At 45.7% G+C, this 22,532-nt stretch overlaps 3 protein-coding genes across 3 annotated transcripts; 1 reads left to right on the top strand and 2 right to left on the bottom strand.

Annotated features, from left to right (window-relative positions):
• Nucleotides 1-7,342: 7,342 nt before the first annotated feature.
• On the bottom strand, nt 7,343-12,225 carry LOC108019933 (uncharacterized). The gene is made up of 2 exons (XM_017088045.4): nt 9,057-12,225; nt 7,343-8,209 (listed from the first exon to the last, which is right to left on the bottom strand). Exons 1-2 carry the CDS (start codon nt 12,081-12,083, stop codon nt 7,625-7,627), a joined length of 3,612 nt encoding a protein of 1,203 aa, XP_016943534.3. The 5' UTR covers nt 12,084-12,225; the 3' UTR covers nt 7,343-7,624.
• A 333-nt stretch (nt 12,226-12,558) lies between these two features.
• Nucleotides 12,559-13,508, top strand: AttC (Attacin-C). Its single transcript, XM_017087554.4, has 2 exons — nt 12,559-12,950; nt 13,013-13,508. Exons 1-2 carry the CDS (start codon nt 12,625-12,627, stop codon nt 13,410-13,412), a joined length of 726 nt encoding a protein of 241 aa, XP_016943043.3. The 5' UTR covers nt 12,559-12,624; the 3' UTR covers nt 13,413-13,508.
• On the bottom strand, nt 13,012-18,307 carry LOC108019930 (interaptin). The gene is made up of 2 exons (XM_017088039.4): nt 14,593-18,307; nt 13,012-14,523 (listed from the first exon to the last, which is right to left on the bottom strand). Exons 1-2 carry the CDS (start codon nt 18,246-18,248, stop codon nt 13,746-13,748), a joined length of 4,434 nt encoding a protein of 1,477 aa, XP_016943528.3. The 5' UTR covers nt 18,249-18,307; the 3' UTR covers nt 13,012-13,745.
• Between the last annotated feature and the right edge of the window lie 4,225 nt (nt 18,308-22,532).

The raw sequence follows: 22,532 nt of genomic DNA, 5'->3' as shown, positions 1-22,532 counted from the left end.
TAAAACTGGACGTGAAACAGGCACAACAGAGCCCCCAGATTCCCAGCGATGGGGACTATCTTCCCTCCCCCTCGCTCTCCCCCTCTGTCTCTGTCTCCCTCCCCCCTCCTTAGAGTGTCCTGGCAGATGGGGAAAAAGAACTCTGACAGGACGCCATGAAAAGCTCGCTTTGGTGTGACAAATCAAAGACTAACACTGAGCGCTTTGGTTAGAGCACAAAACGCACGCTCGGATGACTGGCAGCAGGGCAGGGGGATGGAGAGGGAGGGGGCGAGACGGCCAGAAAGAGAGGGCAGATCGGACGGGACTGGGCGGTCACATCTGAAAGCCGCTGACAGCTGCAGTTGGTTAATGGCGAGCTGGGCCAGATGGTAGCTGAGCAGAAAAGTTCAAGTTAAAGGAGCCAGATCATGTAAACATAGATAATGCAATATGGGTCTCTTTTAACAGGCAGTTAAGTTAGAAGTGAGAAGAAGATACATTAACTGAGATCGATGAAGTCCTAGAATTTGTATAGACTTCAACAACTTGTTGTTTGTTAGCTTTATTAGTTAAGAAAGCAATCAATCGTTAAAATTTTAATAAAAAGTAATACTATAAAATAAACTTTTCATATTTGAAACCGATTCCGCATTTATATACCCGTTACTCGTATAGTAAAAGGGTATATTAGATTCGTCTGAATGTATGTAACAGGTAAAAGAAAACGTTCCGGATTCCATAAAGTATATATATTCTTGAGCCGGATCACTAGCTAAGTCGATCCAGCCATGTCCGTTGAACGCTGAGATCTCGGAAACTAACTAAAAGCTAAAAAGTTGGGACTATGCAAGCGGATTCTAGAGATTCTTGCGCAGCACAAGTTTATTTAAGTCGGACCATTCATTAAAAGGTTATACGTAAATCAAGGAATCCACTCTAGGTGAATTTTGACAATCTTAAGATCAGTCGCTTTGCTGCATGCATATCTTCATCTCCCTCGCACTTCTCTTGGCTGAGTAACGGGTATCTGATAGTCGAGGCCATCGACTATAGCGTTCTCACTAATTTATTTTGCAGACTATTTACCAGAACTCGTATTTCATGTTTTTTTCCAAATTTAAATTCACTCTTCTTAAACGAGTATAATCGACTCCATCCGCTGCTTCATTCTTGTTTTAATTGATTGATTCTCGCACATCTGCACCTCTGCAGATACTATTTCGTTTGGCAAATAAAAGCCCCACTCGATGGGTCGATTTACCCCCACCACCACCACCAACTGAACCGAAAGAGTTATTTCAATTTGCAGTGTTTAAAGATACTCGCTTCTTTTGATACCGCATTTGCGAATAGAATACAACAAAACATGGGGAACTGCAGCACGCCGCCTGTTATTTTTTGGTCTCTAATCAGAGCGCGCGCCTGCAAACAATGGCCGGAGTATCTGCATCCTCGCACTCACCACTCCACTCCATTCCAGCCCAGCTCTGCCCAACCAGAAACCGAACCCATTCGCATCCCGGCATCCCGGCAGCCCGGCATCCTGGTAACGCGGTGGTATCCCGGTGCCAGGACTGTTGTAATGAAAAAGGGGCAGCAGCTCGCTGTTGCTTTTGGCATTGTTCCTGCTCCGGCATGGCTTTACTTTTATGCACATGCAATTCTTTATATTTTTGCCATATATTTTGCCGAGCACAAATTTATTTGCGGCTGCAATTCCAATTCCCCGCTGCCAGGACGCAGGACGATGGTACTCCGGTTATTGTTGCGGCTGCAACTTTGGTTAATGCTCCGGTTACGGTGGGAGGTGGGAGGTGGGGTGGGGCGGCTTAAAGTGAAATACAGGATTTCAATTTGTCATTCGGCTTAAAGAGCCTGACAGGAAGCAAAAGCCTCTTAGCCAGAGATGGTGGCTTCGGATGGCGGCAACGGACTCCCCCGGCCCACAGTTGACTGTGTTAATTGTTTCTGTAAAGTTTTTAATAACTCCGGGCAGCAGGCAGCAGGCAGCGGCTTCCATCAGTCTCATTATTTATTTGTAATTTAATAAACAACAAGTTGATGGCTGAACCCCACTCCACCCACTCCCCCACTCACTTTACTCCTCAGCACTTAACCCCTTGGCACCATACCCCCTATCAATTGCCGTGGGCCAAAATGGCAGGCAGCCATCGTCATCGACGTTAACGGGTTTCCTGACTATTATTTGGCAGCAATTTATTTTATGTGAAAACTTTGTCAAGCTGCCTCCGAAGATTTTTATGGAGTCCCGAGATCGCAGATCGCTTCCACTCTGCCCGCGGCGTCAGCTTGAATTTTATTGCCACCTCGCATATTTTAATGAGGCATTAAAGCCTCGATTCACCCCGTCCCCGCCCCTGCAACACACACTCGTAATTTATGAGCAACTAAATATTTACAGGGTGTGGGTGGCTGGCTGTGTTTGACTTTGCCGGCCCAATGTTTGGCTGCGTTTGCCGTTTTTAACACTCGATTACTTTAAATGCCATCGCCCCCCTCGCCGCCCCTGCATTTGACTTTGCCTGTCAATATTTGCTTTTGGCTTAACTAGCACATACATACGCTCTGCACCCCAAAGAACTCCCCACATCAGCATATTCCTGCGGAGCTTTCAGCCCTGTGTTTGCCCAGCTCCTTCTTCCTGCTGCCCAACTTATGTAATGAGTATTTGGTTACACAAATCTTTGAGCTGACCCTTCCTCGATTTTCGCCAGTCCGCTCTTATTGAATGAACGCTTAAATTACTAAGCAAATGACTCATTTATCAACTGCAGCGAACGTACTCGGGATTAGCAGGACCTGTCAGCAGTCCTCCGAGGCAGATTTCATTAAAAATGATTTAAAGGACGAGCTGGACGTCCACTGGGAAACGCATAAATTAAAACGCTCGGCATCCGGCAATGATTGCCGACGTGATGCACTGCAGCCAAATGGACATGGACTGACATTTGAATGGCGGGGCGGGCAATTTCACACATTCCGTTCGATTAACTCATCGACAATCGGGTAATTTTGTTAAAATGGTCAATGTCGCTGTCGAGGACGAAGTCTGAACCATAGAACAGATGAAGTTGAGAAGTCCTTTTTGATATTTTTTAAATATTTCGAGGGGTATGAACAAACTTCAAGGATGCACTGGCTTAAAAGTAAACATAATGTTCCACAGGTACCTTAGAGTCCTGTACAGTCGTTCCTGAATAAGTAAACATCTTGCAAACAATCAAATCAGAGAAGCATAGATATAAGGCCTTAGTTATTATGCCATCGCGACACCGATGCTGTCTTGCATTTTGTACCCCAAGACGCAGCTGAAAGTCAAACAAATATATTTTATGTTCAGCGCTTTTAATAACTTTTAAGGTGTTCCAGATTAACTATAATAGATGTGGCACTAGCCCAAAACAAATGAAGTGGATCCAGCGCGACTGGATTCCAGTGAAATTTATGATTGTTTGCATTACGCGCTTAATGTGCCTTGATTTACATTAGTTTGTGCAGCGGAAAAAATGAATTTGCAGCGATTTTCCTGAAAATTACGCAAAATAGGGAAGAAAAAACCGAAAACGTGCCCAAGGAGCAGACGCAATATGCAAATAGTCTGCAAATTTATAGGCCTTCCGTGGACTCCTTGTGCTGGATACAGCTGCGACCCGGCATTAAGGTCCTGAGTGGCATGCGGATAAGCCAGGTTATTATCTTTTATGAACTGAACTTCCGTTTGATCGGCGTAATGCCGTGCGGGGGCGGAATGATTGATGCATGTGCAGAGATGTCACAGCGAACAGCCCGAAAACTTGACATTCCTGGCACAGGGAAGGCAAAAAATGTTTACAAAATCAAAGAGAAGGGAAATCCAACTCCGCCGGGGAAGGTTTGCATGCATGTTCCTTGGGAAAATCCATTAAAACACTTGAGCCTGGCAGACGCGACGCAATGCTCTCCAAACAAGGAAAACCAGAATGCATTTCCGTTAATAGTGAGGGCGGCTTTGAAGGCTGGCAGCCACACTTAGACGCAGCACTTGGTGTTACCCTTAAACCTCCAGGACTCCCAGCCGCGCCCGGCCCCTCGAAGGACATAAAATGTTATTGATATTGCAATTTTTAGCATTTTGTAATTGAGGCAAAGTTGGTGCCTATCGCAGGCACATCAATTGTCTGCCAGATAGCAGCCCGAGCGGATAACTGTCTAAATGCCACTTGAGCATGTGTTTAAACATGCCAAGCACTTGGCTCACTCAAACTATGCAACAAGCAGCAGCAGCAGCAGCAGCAGCCACAGTAGCAGCAACACAAGGAGCCCCGCAGCAACACCAGCAGCACAGCAGCAACATCTCCACCGCACGGGTTGACACTCGCCGGCATCAAAGTTCATGGGTGTCCTGGCGGCAGGGGCGTCCTCCTGTCGATGCGCTGATAAGTCCTTGTCCCCCAGTCCCCCAGTCCCGAATCCCTCCCCCGTGCGGCACCCGATCCCTAGAACGCATCTTGTCTCGTCTCGAGAACGAAGGCGAGTGCCAATGTTGCCAATGTTGTTGGGTAAACTCATAATTGGAATTAATTATGCATTCGCACTTTGCGGCCAACTTTTCAAGTGGCTGGAGTGGTTAGCTGGAGTCAGTTAGCTGGGCTCTGGGTGAGTGTGTGGGCTGCTCCTTTAATTGTCCAAGTGAACGAGCCGGGTGAAGTCACCGAATCGGGGCAGGGCCAGATCCGAGGAACTTGCGGCTGACGGCAAGGGTTAAGTGCAAATTGCAGTTATCGTAAGTATTGCTCATACATAGTTCAGACCTAGCATTGTCCTTGGGTGGGTGGATGTTCCAAGTTGCAAATTTGTGATAAGAGTTGTATTTGAAGGGTAAGAACTACATTTAAATATTATATACTCAACATAATAACTTATCACTTTCCGACTAGAGCCATTACCCATAATTTGTTGATCATAGTTATTTTTGTCCTTAAATAATAATGATATCTACGAATCTTTTTTAATAAGAGCACTATATTATATCTTTATATTTTTATGCAGCTTGCTTGCCTTTTTTACTCTCCGCCTAAGCCCACTTACCCGTTCATCCCATAATATATGCTCCAAATTAAGTTCGCAATGACACTCCAACAATAGAGCTCACCTGGACCTGGTTTGCATTTGAAAGGCAGGCGACTCGAGGAACATCCCCATTTAGCAATTCTCGGCTGGCAGCCATTCTAATTTAAGTTAGCCCATTTATCTTATGGCTTTCCTCTTTGTGCGCACTTTTTCTGTTTGCCACCCCAGCCCACCATTGGAATCGCCCGCCTTAAGCAGTCCAATTTGTTGCTCCTTTATGGCTACTTATATTCCATGTCCTGCCCACACCTGAGTCCAATAATTACTGTGTGCCCACTTTGGCATTGTCCCGGCGTTTGCAGTGCGGATTTGGTCCTTCCTTGCGCCCATTTGTGGCGAAATGAATGCATAAAGGCACGGCCAAGATGTTGCGAATTAATTAAAATTTGACAGCTAATAAAACGCAATCACAGCCATGAGGGAGCGATTCCACAATGGCCATTTAAGTTGCGAATTGCGGACAATTGCACGCTTCATTTCGCCTGTTCGCCTGTTTTGACAAGCCATCGGAATCGAGTCACAAAAGACAGCCAGAGACCCGCAGAAAAATGACAAAAGCTGTCGCAAATCGCAAGTCCTGCATCGTAAGTCGCGGAGAGTTGCACTTCAAAAAATCGGAACGTCTTTCATTATTAGGAAAATATTCATTTAGTAGTGTACTTACAGAACGATGCTTTAGTGGGAAAAATAAAAAAAATTTAAGGGGAGGTCGAGTTTGAAAAAGGTGGAATACTCAAAAAACTATAATTTTTGTGTTCATTTGAGAGGTTTTAAAAATAAGTCGATTTTAAACGGAAATTTTACAAGTTGTGTGCCCTTTAAAAGTTTTTTTATGGAACATTGGTTTTCAATTTCTAATTATTAAATGCGAAAAGGTTTTCTTCGAGTGCCCGAAGTTGAACAATGGCGGGCAGCAAACGGCCGGAAACGTTCCGACATGAAGGGACTTTGTGGGCCTGGTCGCGTGTCATGAGCAAACAAGATAATGTTACAGCAGTCATCGCAAATCGGGCGCGGAAAGAGGTCCAGAAGGGCCATGAGCACTGTGCGGACACTCGGATGGAATTCGGTTTTGGCAGTTTGTTTTTGCCCCAACCCCCCGGCGATTTGTACGAAAAATGCAAATGAAAACGTCTCAGCTTACGTTAAGTCCCTGTTCCAGCAATCTGTGGATGAGGATGTGGACTGGAATCCGAAACTGAGACGGAGACGGAGGGCAGGAGATGGAGATGGGATGGAGCTTAATGAAAATGCTGCCACGGGCCACAGGCTGCCAAGTGGCTGGTGTCCTGGGCTGGTCTCCGTAGGCTGGGAAATGATTGATCGCCGGGCATCAATTTCCCAGAAATGTTATTGCCAGGCATTCGACAGTTGGTCGATTGCTGGTCAGCAAGTGCTTTAATTATGCCTTAAAGTTATGCCTGCTTATGTTATTATACATAGGGAATCGAACTAGGCACAAGAAAAACTATATTTTATCTAAATAATTAGGTTAGTTTTAGATAGATCTAATTACTGTGTTTGGAAAGAAGGGAAAGTATAGAACGCAAACAAATATAATAACAGAATTACTGAGTTTTCTTTTATAAAATATTTTCTGGTAATGCCAAAGAGTTCTTACAACATTCAATACTAATTAATCAGTTGTGCTTGTCACCGAGGACAAAAAGGTTTTTAAGGTCTTACTATTAACCAATATATTAAAGTAATCTCAAATACATTCAGAATTCTTCACTAATGGAGTCACATTTTTACCTATTGCGAAATTTTTATCACATCTTTTAATCAAAATGTAAGACTACGTTTCTAAACTGTTCTTCCTTTTTCGTAATTTTGAACAGAACTTGTTAAATGGTATTTTGATTTAGGTCCAACTTCCAAAAATCAAAAATATATTCTTCTTTTAATTTTTGGTAGTGTTTTTAAAACTACAGATTATCATGGCAATAAAAAGAGTTCCTATTCTAATTATATACTGGAAGCGTAGCTGATCTTCGGCCAATCGGCGTTCGGCAGCTTTAGCGTTTTCATTTATGAAAATGTCTGAAACATGTTTCGCTTGCGCAAACAGAATGCGAGTGCGAGTATGCAATAAAATTCCATTACAGCAATGGCTCGACTTAAAAACTTGGCCGAAAAAGAAGGCGAGATGAAATTTCGTTGCATACGCCAGGAGCAGTGGGGCAGGACCAAAAACAGGAGCAGGGGCACCCAGCAAGTGTATTAAAAGCCCGCAGACATTCTCCCTTTACGTGAGTGCATCGCATAAGCTTGGCCGTGTTTGGGGGTGTGTGTGTGCAAAAGTCCTTGCATATTTTATGAAACTTGGCAAAGCATTTAACAACACAGACACACCCACAGACAGAGGCAAACTCATTACTGGAATTTATTTAGCACTTAAACCAAATGTTTCATTCGCCTCAGCCGGCTGATTTGGTGCTCATATCCGTGCATTTCCGGAGTTTGGTTGCCACTTGATGGCTGCAACAGCTTCTTGTGTTCCGTCCAAGGATCAACTTCTCGGTTTCTTGAGGATCCCGCGGGGTGAGCAGAAGGCCGGACACTCCGGGTCAGTTCGTATGGTATCCTTAATCCTCTTTAGTAGTTTGCTTTTCCGCGTGTTAAAGGGTAACTGGGAGCAAGGATGCCCCTTCTCATGGACATAGCCACAGCGTGAGCAAAGATCTGCAAGGCTGTTGATTAGCAGCTCGTTTTTGGCACAGGCCTCTATTGATCCGCTGGACAAGATCTCGCTGCTGGATGAGGAAGGCTGGGGAAAAGAAGGAATGGGTGCCGGAACAGGCACTCTGACTCCACATCTGGGACACTTCTCAAGGACCATCTCATCCCCGATTCCGCTCTCCCGGGACTCGCATCCCAAACACTCCGATGAATCAGAGATCTTCTGCAGGCGACAAGTCTTCCGGGGTGAGTAGTAAAGCTGCTCGATGGGCCTGAGGTTTCGACGCCTCTTGTGCGTCGCAGAAGCCTCTTTACTCGTAGGTCTCCTGAATTGCGCGGAAGAAAGCATTTTCCCAAGTTTCCCCTCCATCTCCTTGTGGACAACCTTTGCCGTCGCTCTTTTACGTTCCATAGCCTGAAAACAAGATCAATATCGAAATATTTAATAATCTACAAATTTGTATTTGTATAAATGTGTATACCCTTGCAGAGGGTATAATGATTATAGTCAGAACTGTGAAGGAGACGTTTCCGACCCCATAAAGTATATATATTCTTGATAAGCATATATTTGCCCGTCTATCCATTTCTAGATAACTGGTCTCTCAGTATTAAAGCTATCGGAATGAAACCTTCCCAAAAGTCTTATTTCTATTGCAGGAACTTGACTGGAAAACTATATCTTATAGTTACCATAATTACCATTGAAAAAAATTCGGTGTTTCTCGATATTTCAGAATTTCAAAATTAAATTTTAAAAAATCAGAGTACTATATCATATATCAAATTAATGTCAAAAATACAAAAATAGTTTTATTTCGTTTTGGGCAAGTCGTATACGCTAGTAAATTGAAATGTAACATTATCTTGATATTTCTGTACTTATCTTTAATTTTCGAGAAGTTGAAAAGCTATGTATTTACATTGCTCCCAAGGGAACGACCTGCCAGGGTATATAAACTTCGGCTTGCATATTAAATTAAAAAAATCGGACGTTTGCCATAGGTACGATCGGAAAATTATAGGAAAATAATTATAGCTTCGTTATGTCTGATCATATTCGGAATGTAAAAGGAAACGGTGTGACTATCATTGCCTATTCCTTATAACTGAAAGGGTATATTAACTTCGGCTTGCCGAAAATAACTTTCTTTCTTGTTCTTTTAGAGCTCTGGTAATATGAAATATTTTTTAAGGTCCCTGTAAATCAATATTTTATGAAATTTCAATAAACAAATAAATAATGAATGATTTTTACCCACCTTGAACATCTGATTGTGGTCGTCCACAATGCTGTTAATGTTGACTAAGGAGTACCGCATCTCGATATCGCGCACTTCCTGCTCCTCGTTGGGCGCCAGTTCCAAGCTGGTGTTAATGCTCATGGACGATCCGTAGGACCCGTAGGTTAGCCGCTTGCGCTCCTCCCGTTCCAGTCTCTCCGCATTCATCTCCTGCTCGATGAGTTTTCTGTACAGGACGCTGTTCATCCTGGCATCCTGCGACTGGCGCCGGCTGTGGGGCGTAGCGCTTCTGTTCCCTGGAAGTCCTCGCATCCCGAAAGGAATGAGTCGTGTGCTGAGCCGCTGCCTGTTCCACAGGTTCCTCTCCAACAACCTGTCCACCTGGCTAACCTGCTTAGACTTGGCAGGATCGCTTTCTACAACATTGAGCATTGAATCTCGTGGAGGCTGTATCCGAGCAAAGTGCATATCGCTCACGATGCCCTTGAGAAACTCCAAATACTTCGTGGTAAGCATTTGCTTAACCTCATCTAGACTGACGCCCGATTCCATGAATTCACTGTGAAGGTTTTGGAGGTTGGCCCACATCGGGTGGCGCCCCACTGTCTCCATAAGTCCCTTGACATCCGCCACAAACTCTATAATATGGTTATTTTCTATGACGTCCTTGAGTAACCTCTGCAAGGGCTTGTATTTATTGTCTGATATCAGGTCTTTCATAGCGAACCTTCCGTGGCTGGGGTTAAGAAGGTCCGCCAGGTAATTCTCGTCCGGGGTCTTATCGTGTCGGTCATAGCCATATGTATGGTCTCGTAAAGGATCAAAGAACTTCTCAAGATCATCTGGCAGAGCCTCGTAGTTGAATTCGTAGGGCTGGCGCATTTTATCCTTGGAGGGGGATCTGGTGTTTCGGGGATCGCCACTTGGGATTACAGTTTCCCGAGTTTCCCCAATTTGAATATGGGGCTGATCGCCATCGGTGGTTGGAGTCTTCTTTTGCTTGGTATCGGTATCGGAAATGCTCCTTGGAAGGAACCTCTTCGATTGCCTTCGACTGTTCACTACTGGATCGCTGACTGACCAACGATTTTGGATTTTGGATTTTCTCTGTTGCTCTGTTTCCTGATCACTAGTTCTGATGTACATAATGTCCTTCTTGAGAGACTGATAGTGGCTCTCGTCCTGTCCCCTTGGAGGAGCAACACGCAGCTTTTTGGGTAGCATTAGTGGTGTGCGGATAGACCTACGGACACTCTTCCGTGGTCGGTTGGACGCTAAAATTTTGTTCAGCGAATCGCTCAGAGATACAACACTATCGCTGGCGAATTCTTTTTGGGAACCGCTTTTTTCGGCTCGTCGATGTTTAAGCTTACCCAACAGATATCCATCCTCTGAAAAACGAGAGGCTGGATCCATTACGTTCCGGTGTTTTGAATGATTTTTTTCTTCACTTGCTTGGTCGAACGTTAGATCAACTATAACATCTATTTGGGAAGCGCTGCTATCGGCACGTATCTTATGTCCCTTCCTGTGTTTACCCACCATGGCGCCTTTTCCGGAATCAGAGCTAAGATCAACCTCTCTGGAGTAGGTTGAGCTACTCGAACTGCTGTAGTAGCCTTTGGGATGGTGCCCCAATTTCTTTTTTCTTACTTGGTGCCTCATAAAGAGGGGAAGGTCGCCGAACAATCTAGAGACTACATTTTTTGGTTTCATAAAGGGGGCCTTTTTGTGTTGTAATGCTCCTGAGACAGCTGCGTTCTGTCTGCCACGATGGGAAATCGTTTTCTTTTTCTTTTCTTGTAAAAGTGCTTTTAGCTCATCTCTTATAACAATATCCACAAACTTTGTTTTATGTTTCTTCAACTTTTTTTTATACTTTCGAGATTTTTTCGACCCTAATACCTCAGATTTTAGGATTTTCGGTTCTGGTACAGTGACCCCATCCAGCAACTTCTTCACATTTAACTGAGCTACTTTTCTGGGCTTTTGTCGAATGGTTTTTTTGGGCAACTGTGGTTCGGAAAGTATTGATATATCTGATAAACCCAGTTTTTCCCTCATACTTATATGGCGTTCTTTTCTGATGGCAATCCTAGTGATTTTCGGCTTCCTAGAAACACGTTTTTTGTCTTTCCTTTTCCTATCGAATCTTATAAGTTCTCTTACCAATATCTTAAGTTCATCGAGAGATGGTTTCGTCGGATCCGGTTCTCTTCGCTTCCGGACAGCTTTCTTCTTTTTCCTCAGTTTTTTAACTTTTTTTGGAACAACGAGTTCATCTATACTGAGATAAATGGCATTGGACTTGGATTTCTTCTTCTTCCTAAGGGGCTTTATGGTTTTTCCGGGCGCGGCCTCTTCCAACTCCAAGTCACGTTTTGGTTCCTTGGTGACTAAATGATTCTTGATCTTTGCTCTTTTTCGTTGTACTTCAGTAATCCAAAAATGTGCAAAGTCTTCCATGTCGTCATCCTGGTTAGCCCTAACCCTACGTATCTTTCGGGGCCGCCTGCCCCGGATATCTGATAAGTACTTTCGAACCTCCTTGGCCTCTGCGTCCCAGATATCATCTTGACCCTCAATGAACTTGTGGTACTGCGAACTGTTTTGCCACTTTTTTACCGCTTTTTCCAGTTTATTGAAGCACTTGTCCACCACTTGTTGTGGATGACGGCGCTTCTTCAGCTGCTTCCTCAATTGATGAAGCTTGCGATGCAGTCTTTTTTTCAGCTGCTCCTGGTGCCGAATTAAGCGACCCTGAAGCCGCAAAGCTCTTGACCAGTTGCGCAACCAGCTTTTATACATGGCCAGCATCCCGCCCACCGCCCTTCGCGCCTGTTCCCTCCTCTCCAGCTCCGCATCCCGTTGCCGCACATCTATCAAGTTCCGCATCCTGTGGAGCAGGTGGTCCCGGATCCGGTGCATCACCTCCAGGCGTCGACGAGCCCTACGCCTGCGCAGCCGCAGCTCCTTCGCCTTCCGCCGAATCTGCTTCTTCAGCAACACCATCTGGGTATTTCGGTGCAGCAGAGGCACTTGCATTTTGTACTGATTGATTTTTTACTCCACTTAATGATATTTATCCACTACCGGGATATTTCTGATTTGTGTAAAAAATAGTTTTCCAGTGACTGGGTTGGGACATCTAAAACTGTCATCAATGTATAAAAAGCTAACAGACTACTACATACTTTCTAGTAAGCTGGTGGCAACAGAAAATACGTTTTTGCAGTGAGCTCAACCATTACCGATAAAGGTAATCAAAGTATGTATATTTTCATAATGCGGATACATTTATTTTAAGTATTATAGAAATCACCGGTGAGTAAATGATAGGGGATCTTTTACCACCTCTTATCGGACAATGTAAGTCCCCTGGTCGCTAGGGGAATCCGGAGCGAAGCGTCGCTCTGCCTACTGATAAGGAAATCACAAAGCATCCGAGGTGGTTCACAGGCGGTTTCAGTGGGAAGCACCCGGTCAAAAATGATTGCTATATAAAGAACGGTGATCTGATCTCAGCATCGACAGTCATCAGTCAGCAGCTAAATCATTACGATCAGCAGCAGATCAATAAAGCAAGATGAGCAAAATTGTTTCTTTGATCGTGGTAGCCATTTGCGTGCTTGGAGCTTTCGCGGCGGCAATGCCTCAGCGTCCTTTGACCCAACCGCTGATCTACTATCCGCCACCACCAACTCCACCAAGGATCTACAGAGCACGGCGCCAGGTTTTGGGTGGTTCTCTAGCCTCCAATCCGAATGGCGGAGCTGATGCCCGGTTGGATCTGACCAAGGCCGTGGGAACTCCTGAGCACCATGTGGTTGGACAGGTGTTCGCAGCGGGCAACACCCAAAGCAAACCGGTAGCCACTCCCGTAACCAGCGGCGCCACCCTGGCCTACAACAAGTAAGTCTCTATAAGATTACATATATATCCCAGCGCCAACTAATAATCCTTTTCTTGACCAGTCACGGCCACGGCATCGATCTGACCAAAACTCATACGCCCGGAGTGCGGGACAGCTTCCAGCAGACGGCCACCGCCAACTTGTTCAACGATGGAGTCCACAATCTGGATGCCAAGGCCTTTGCCTCGCAGAACCAACTGGCCAATGGCTTCAAGTTCGATAGGAATGGGGCTGCCCTGGACTACTCCCACATCAATGGCCATGGAGCCACCTTGACGCACGCCAACATTCCCGGGTTCGGTAAGCAGTTGGAACTGGCAGGGCGAGCCAATCTCTGGCAGTCGCAGGATCGCAATACGAGGATCGATCTTGGCAGCACGGCCTCCAAGTGGATAAGTGGACCGTTGAGTGGACAGAGGGATCTGGGCGCCAACCTAGGAATCTCCCACTACTTTGGTTAAGAGAGGTCTACCATAAATTATTCTACACAATTCTTATTTAAAATGTTTCTTAATTTTTAATAATTATTCAAATAAAATGTTTCTTCTTAAATCATATATTTATTTTTAATACATATCGAAAACACATCAAACATTAAAAAAGGAATGTTCTATGCATATGTCGGAAAATATTGGGATAAACTTCTGGAAGGCACTTCAATTTTTAAAATACGAATTTTTAAAAGCACGAATTATATGAGTTAAATTTAACAAATTAAATTTTTGAAATTAACATAACTACAGAAATAAAAAAAAAACAGCAATCAAAATAAACGCCGGGTAAGAATTGGTAACTTAAAGACCCACAAATGCCCTGGCCTGCTGTTCACCTGCCTCCTTGAAAAGCTCCGCTGTCTTCAGAAGTTTTATGAAGCGCGGCGAGTACTCGGAGGACATTCGCTTCTCCAGGACCTCGTCCAAACTCGTCTGCTTGAGGACCTCCTGCAGACGGGCATTCCGCTGATGACGCTCCGCCGAATCGGCCATCTTCCTCAGGTAAACGAGGTCCAGGAGCAGTTCGTCGCGCACTCCAACTGCCGCCTGCTGGTCCTCCATCGGCAGATCCTCGTACTGGCGCAGAAGCTTCTTGACGATCCGTGACTTTTGGTTGATTTTACTCGGGTCGAGCAGGCGCACATCCTGGCTAAAGTCCTCGGCCAGGACTCGCAGGGAGCTCTGTCTCTTCTCGCGACACTTCTGCTCCTCGTTCGATGTCTTCAGGATCAGGTCATAGAACTCCTGGAGATCTGGACGTAGGGGAATGCAGGCCCGTCTGCGCACCTGCTGATCGATGATATTGCTAATGGCCTCCATAGTTTCGCGCACCATGCTCTCCGTCTGATGAAGATAATTCTCTGTCTTGTCGTTACGGATCTGGTAGAAGTTCTTGGGCTGCTTCTGGGCACACTTGCGATTCCTCTCCAGAACTGCCAGTAGGCGATCCATGCCCGGATCATTCCCAACCGCCTCGAAGACGGCAGACACAATGTCCTCGGACATCTTGCCCGTAATCAGCTTGTCGTAACTATCCGATCGAGACTCAGGAGTATCTATATGCGGTCTGTGGCCAGGGCTGCGAAGAATATCGTTATTCACCAGATCAATGAAGCAGAAAAACATTTAAATAGTTCAAAAAACGTACCATTTGGCTGCTGTTTTGTGTTCCTCGTCTGACGCTCCCTTTGGTACTTCTTTGGACGCTACATTGGAAGTTACTTTGGGCTTCACTTTTGGAGCTTGTTGAGAAGTCTCCTTCTTTTTGCTCCACTTAATGCTAGGCCTTTTTATATGACCCTCCTGCTTCCTTGGCTTCTCCTCGTTTTTGGGCTTAGCCTCATCGTCCCGATTGTTTTTGGATTCGTCTCCGGCTTCGCGAATACGCCTTTCGTCCCGTACCTTAAGATCATCTAGATTATGCTCCACTTGAGCAGCATTTCCTTGAAGGTGGACATCCTGATCGGAATTCGATGCTGGGCGCAACCTATTGTAAGCGGGCAGCAGACTAATAGATCCATTGCCGTAAAACTGTTTAGTCTTCGGGTCTCCGCACACATTGGCGTTGATGGAAACGTTGAGTTTCATGGCATCCGGGGCATTGCAAACGTTCTCCGTGTGACTTGGGGCTGCTGGGGATGGCGTGGTTGTACCAGGATTAGAGGAACTCGATGGAGTCGTGCAGTTCGCAGGCAAAGTCGCCCCCGTAGTTGCATTCAGAGCTGGGGGAGGACTGACACTCGGAGTAATGGACACACATCTGGGATCAATGGTGGTCGAGGTCCCCAGCGCCGCCAAGTAAGGATCGTTTTTCAGTTGCTTGTTGAAGAAGGGTCCAAAGTATCGATGGACTCCAAAGGACTTTATCGGTGGTGACACTGGCTTGATAGGCAATTGCTGGTTATTTCGTTGCATGGGCAGTTGCTGCTGAGGCAGTAGCAATGGTTGATGTTGCGGCACATATTGCTGGTGTACCGGCAATGATTCTTGCTGTTGCAGTTGCTGCTGCGGTGTCTTTATATTCTGCAGCTTTTGCAACTCATTAAAAAAGTGAGTTAAATTAAAACTGGCCTGGAAATTGGAAGATTGGTGACGCTGGCGGTTTAGGTCTTGTTGCTGTTGATTTTGCTCTTGTTGTTGCGGGTTCTGTTGCAACGGTTGCTGCTGTTGTTGTTGCAACGGTTGCTGCTGTTGCTGTTGCACCGGTTGCTGTTGCTGCTGTGGAAATTGAAATGGCTGCTGCTGCGCCTGAAAAGGTACATTGGGTCGCTGATTCATCATGGGCACCACATTCTTGGTGGGATCGTAGATATTTGCAAGGGAATCGCGGTCCTGAGTCGCTTCCAGATCCTCATAGTGCGCCAGTGTTTCATGACCCGGATACGATTTGCCTCCCGAATCATCGGCATCCGGTGTGAGCATGCCGTTGCCCAAGGTCCCGAAAGCCACACGATTGCCATTGTGGTCTTCAAAGTCGTCTAGCAGATGAACCAATCGTTTGGCCACTGAATGTGGCCCACCCTGTGACTGGTGATCTTCTTGCTGCTGCTGCACATCCTGTTCACTGTCCTCCACCGATCTTTTGGATCTGCGGTTCTGCCTGCGGAACCTGCGTGGCCTTGTTTGCCGCTTGCCGCGATCCTTCTCCAGGGACAGCTCGTTGGCCAGCAGCTTGACCACCGCATCGGGATTCACTTTTGGGACCGATGCCGCCGCCTCCTTGGGCTCCAGTTTATCGGTGTCCTCGCATTCCGATTTTTCCTCTGCCGGCTCCTGGAGCTTCAGCTTGATGTTCACTTTGACAATGCCGTCATCTTTTTCGGCATCCGCTTCCGCCTTTTCCACCTCCTCCGATTTGCACTCCGTATCGCAATCGGGATTACTGTCATGTTTGTCGGGGCTATCGGGTGTTTCCGGACACTCACGTTTCTCTAAGGTATCTTGCCTTTCGGAATTTGGAGCCAATACAGCGTCCAGTTTTGAATGCAGTTCACTGCTGGCGTCCAAGTTAAGTGACACTTCCCTTTTTGAAGGCAACTCCGCTTTTGATCTAACCTCCGTAGCAGATTGAGAGTCATCGTTGAGTGTGGCTCCTATCAACTTTTCCTTATTCTTGGTTTCACGCTTTACTGGCCCTAAAACCTTAGTCTCCACTTCGACCTCTGACTTATCCTCCAACTTTCCTTCGATGGAGCATACCTCAGCATCGAGTTTACTTTCTGACTTACTCAAGGCATCCTCATCTAGTTTGACCTCGTCGTGTAAGTCCTCCAACTTTACCTCTTCATCAGAAGCCTTCTCCCCAGATTCCTGCTCCTTAACTGAATGTATGGCTTTGCCTTCCTTTATGTCCAATATCCCAAGTTTTATAGCCATCTCATGGTCAGAAACGTTCTGATCCTCAGCTTTAAGAGGTAACTCCTGCTCATCTAGGGACAACGTTTCCAAAACCGAGTCATCCTGCGGTTCCCTCTTAAATCTATCCAAGTCCAGGGGCATGCGATTACTCCTCTCGTAATCCCGCACATTGGTCATTTGACGCTGGCTCAGAGGGTGAAAGCGATCGTACTGGGGCACCCGATAGTCGTAGCTCTGGGGCAGTTCCATCATTGGACTCGCCTCCATGACGGGGTTGATGGGCTGGAGGTAATCCAAGTTCTCGTTCTGCGTCATTATGCCATTTATTCCCATCGGCTGGTCCTCTTCATCGCTATTCTGGCTGGCCTCGAACTTCTGCTGCTGTTCCTCCTCCAGCTCCCTCCTCCGCAGCATGCTGTCCACCATTTGGTTGCGATGGATGTCCATCAGGGCGTTACTAGGCAGCGAGGGTCCCAGACCCTTGAGCATCAACCTACTGCTGGTCTTGAGCTTGATCTCATTCATGGGATTGAAGCCACTGCACGAGCTGCGTTTGAGCTGCTTGAGAGGAGCTTCACTGATGCTGCCGGGCTTGGAGTACTTGGTGGCCTTCTCGGAAGCCTCCTGCTCGATCTTGGAGAGCTTGTAGTTGGCCTCGTGGGCCAGCTTGTTGGCCGTGGCGTGGGGGAAGGCCAGGCGGTTGAGGGTGCTCTCGTAGATCCCATCTGGAATGGGGTTGTCACCGAACTCTGGCAACTTGTCCACCCATCCGGATTCCTCCACCTTCTTCCGCACATCCTTCGACTTCTCCCGCTTCTTGGCCTCCAGGCTCTCATGATCGCTAAGCATCTGCTGGACCTGCTTCAGCTTTATGTCCAGGTGGGTGAGCCCGGGTTCCTGCGGAGGCGTGGGAGCTTTAGTCACCTGGTACTTGCGAACAATGGTGTCGTCGGGCATCTCCTTGTACTTGAGCTTTACCTTGCCCATCTCGGTGCGCTCCATGGCCTTGGTGTGCTGGTCGATGACATTCTTGCCCACGGATCGCTCCTGCTTGCTCCCGGAACGCTTCTGGTTGGCACTGCCCTTGGACATGCTTGCCTGGATGTCGCGGAACCAAGCATCCGCCGCCTCCTGCAGCACACGCTCCTCATCCGCAGAGGCCGACTTGGATTCGCCGACTGGGACCTGGGCAAAACTGGCCAGCATGTCGTCGATGGAGTTCCGCCGATCCCGCGACTGCTGCCTCTGGTTATCCTGTTCCTGCAGACCGCCATAGGAAGCCTTGAGCTCCTGCAATTCGGGACGCGCCTGCTCCACCGCCCGGCTGAAGCTGAGCAACTTGTCACTGCCCTCAACTGGGTGCTTTTCATCCGTGGTCGAGATTTCCTGGGAGGACCCAGAGCCACTGAACACCATCAGCGCCCACCAGAGTTGTAAGAAAATCATCCTGTACGCAGCACAAATTTTTACAAAGTATAAATGAAATGGAGAGCACACTTCAAAAAACAAATACTTCGGTCTGATATGAATGACAAAATCTTTCATTAGGCTGCTGAGAGTAAAACTAATCGTCGAGTTAAATTTTGTAATATTAGTTGTTGGAAAGTAATAAGTACACGGAAGCGTTTTCGAGGCACTATGAAATAAAGCCCTAATGAAATAGGCCCGGATTTGTACTGTATGTTCTATCTTATATTGAAAATAAATCCCTTTTTCGGTTTTTTATGTAATCGCCTCCGTTGCTTAGCATGAAGCAAATACTAAAATTTATAAGAATTTAATTTTTTTTTTTAGTTATTTTATTAATGAATCCAAAAAAACAAGGAAGAACGCTATAGTGGAGTACCTTGACTATCAGATACCCGTTACTCATCTAAAGGGACATAAGGGAAATGGAGATATGCAAGCAGCAAAGCGAGACTGAAATGCGCCACCTATCCCTAATCTCAATATATGGTTATGTGAGCGGTAGACAGATTTAAGCGTTATGGGCGTTAGAGTGGGCTTGGCAAACTTTTTTTTGGGTCAATCGATAAGTATTGACGAGACTAATACTTTTCAGTTCAAATTTTTTTATAGCATGAAAATTGTGGGCGTCACATGTTTTTTGCGCTTTGTGGGCGTTAGAGTGGGCGTGGCACTCTGCTGCAACAAACTAGCGCTGCGTAAGAAGCTCAGGAATCTGCATGCCAAATCTCAATAGCATAGCCCCTATAGTTTCCCAGATCTCAGCGTTCATCCGGACGGGCGGACAGACGGACAGACGGACATGGCTAGATCGACTCGGCTAGTGATCCTGATCAAGAATATATATACTTTATGGGGTCGGAAACGCTTCCTTCTGCCTGTTACATACTTTCCGACGAATCTAGTATACCCTTTTACTCTACGAGTAACGGGTATAAAAAGAAATTGCTATTAAGAACTGTTTCAATATATTAACGAAAATGTATTCGATATGGATTCTTCAATAATAGTGACTGATTATAAGGAGGCATGGTACGTAAAGTCTTTATTTAAGTAAAATAAAAAAGAAACCAGATTTTGTGTTTGAATTTATTTTTAAAATTGGGAACTAATGTTAATATGAAATTTTGGGTATTAGGAAGTCATCAATGAATTAGCACCCCAAAAGGTAAAGTGGAACGAAACAAGTTTAGTACTTGTCATTTTAATATACAGCCTAAATCATTTTAAAAATATCAATTTTTTGTAAGCCTAGTGTAAGTTCACCCAAGTTGTAATAAGTTTTATTTTGACTTGCTTTATACAATAGTATTTATTCCAAATCATGTGTGTCAAAGGTTCGACACTATCTCATTTGCGGTTCCGGGCAGTGGAATTTAGAAATTAAATGCAATCACTTGATGGATATGCAATAGAAAAGTACGAAGCAATATTTAACTATTTCTTTTGTGTTCGTGTACAAAACGTTTAAAGTTTGCCTGTTGACTCTGCGCTTTATTAGGCAAAACTCAGTTTATTATTTTAATTTATTGTTGAATGTTTTGGGCCAATGGCTGAAGGCAGAAGTTTACATTTCTCACCACAACCGTCTCGATCTCAACTGGTTTTCAGGACCGGGAGTCGGATCCTCCGCGCGGTGGCTGGCAACAGGTGTCTGCCGTGCAACTTTGACAACGTGGCGCGATAAGAGTCGCAATGTCACCAGTCCGCCCAGCCTCCCCCCCCTTGCAACACGCCCCTTCCGCCCGGAGGGAACTGCTGCATTGTGTCAAGTTTTTGCACACGTACGACGACTGCGCCGGCGGCTTCCGACAGCTGTTCAACATGAGATGTCCTTTGTTGCCCACCCACACACGGGTAAATGATTCTACACCCGACTCCCATCGGGAGTATTGTTTCCTCGCCATGTAAATCAGATTTTTGTTTTATACCAAAACTTTTGCCCGTGGAAGGGGAAATGGAAATGGAATGGGATGCGCAGCGACAATAACATTTCCTATTTCCTTCTGTCGCTGCGAGTGTGTGTGGTATCCTGCACGTTGTCAATGCCAAAGTTGGCACAATGCGCCGCTCGAAATAATTGAAAATAATCAAACACTCAGTGGGAGCAACTGCAGCACCCAGACTATACCATCCAGAGCATCCATAGCATCCATGGCACCCAGGAGCAGGCAGAACTAATGTAATTAGCGGGCACAGAGCGCAGTCGCTTTTGATTAAAAGTTTTTCCATCCACCACTTGATAATCCTCCGAACAATGCATTGAAGCAGGCAGTTTGAATAAACGCATTGTGTGTTGCTTAGTTTGTAAAATTAATGTACGGGGAAATGGGCGGAGTGTATTCTCTTTTCTTTTGATCCAAAGATGCTGAAAACAGACTAAACCGCGTTTTTTGATTGCGTTATATGGGGAGTTATAGTTTCGCTTTTGACTGACAGAGTTTGTTGTTAGGACAATGCTCTACTAAGTTCATTTACATTTGAGTTTAGGGGATAAGATCGAAGTTAATTAGTTTCCATGATGTCCAAATTAAAATTGAATTTTTGTATTATTTAATCTACAACTTGCCATGTGAGCAAAATGAAATTCTTCCAATTTTCGCTACATTATGCATGCAAACGACCCCTCAAAACCTCAATACTAATATTACTCATGCCCCCTCTGACAGCAACTGCAAACAAGTGAAATAACAGGCCTCCAAAATGCTCAATATTGACAAATTGCGGCAAATTCCCTCTGCAGATTAGCCGATAGTTCACCGCCAAAGAATGTCGGATTAATCTCACGCAAAATGCGTCAAGCGCCGCTGGCCAATAAACAATATAGCGATAATTTTGCGGCATGTAATTAAATTACTTAGCCAGTTGCAGTGACAGGACGCGGGATGGAGGACGCAGGACGCAGGATGCAGGACGCAGTGGCGCGATATGCACCGGACAAATCCTTTCAACGGGCCGCGAAGTACCGATGTGGCTGAGCCCGGGGACATATTTCCATAAAGCCACCGCAGCCACCGCTGTCAATATGCGGATTAACGCATCAATTACACGGACAAGGACGAAGGACGAAGGACGAGCGATACGTATTCCGGGGAGTATGCCCGCGGGGGAGGCTAGCTGTTGCTCGCAGCGACAAAAATTTCATTTCGCCGGGTAATTTAATTAATTGCAGAATTTCACAATTTCGCAATCATGCCGGCCCGCCTGGTAAAAACAATTTGAATTCCGCCCCGGCTCTCCGGCCGTAATCGTCATAATCCCCGATTCTAGTCGTTGCCGTTCGCAGTTATGATGTGCATGAAGTGCGAATTCGACCATTGCCCGTTTCCCGGACACTGGGCAACTAAATTAATTCGATAATTGACTTCCATTGCCTCGCCCGGAACCATTGTCATCCCTTCCGGACCCCCATCTCCAGCTCCATCTCCATCTCCGTCTCCAGCTCCGGGGACCGTGACCATGAACTGCCGCTGCTCGTTCACTTTTTATGGGCGGCGCACACAGAAAACATAAAAACGTCTGTTGCGTGTTGCATATGGAAAACTGCCAAAAGTCGGACCGAAAAAAGCGGCGAGCCCAAGGAAAGAAGTCGCCGAACGAAAGGAAATGTTGCCAAGCAGTAAAGGCCAGGCTAATGGCACTGGCATGACAGCCGGAAGAGACGGACAAGAAAACATGTTCGGGCGGGCAGGCCGGCATCAAGGAGCAAGGAGTCCGGACAGGAAGTTTTTATAGTTGTGCAAGTGCATGTGATTGCTTTATGAGCTCCAGATGAAGTTGCCGGCACGTCCGCGGCCCGGCTGTCATTTAGTTAATTATAAGCAATTAGCAGCGGATGCTGCCAACGGGAATTAAATATTAAGCGCCTAATGCACCTATTGCATATTATCGGTCACGAGCGGAACATTCTCCAAACGGCTCACCAGCTGCCTTTGAAAAGTTTTCTATAGCGGTCTTAGGCAGGATTTCCAGACAAAAATGTAGGAGTAAATCAATGGAGAAACGTGAATTAAATTATTTACAAACAATTGTATTCCGACTGTCATTAGTAAGATCTACAACTTACAGCTGTGTAAAACTACTATGGGTTTATCCTGAATAAATGGCTTCCTTAACAGAAATGTTTAACAAATCATAGTATTTTTATAAACATTAGTTATGTGGCATAACTATACCATTCCTGTAGGTTTTATTATATCTTTTTTTTTTTTCGAAATAGTACTGAAAACCGTTAGTTAGAAAATAAATCACACACAAGATAGA

This window comes from Drosophila suzukii, chromosome 2R, assembly GCF_043229965.1.
Source record: "Drosophila suzukii chromosome 2R, CBGP_Dsuzu_IsoJpt1.0, whole genome shotgun sequence".
Lineage (NCBI taxonomy): Eukaryota > Metazoa > Arthropoda > Insecta > Diptera > Drosophilidae > Drosophila > Drosophila suzukii.
The sequence above is the reverse complement of the archived record's forward strand: the minus strand, read 5'-3'. Positions and strand labels throughout refer to the sequence as shown.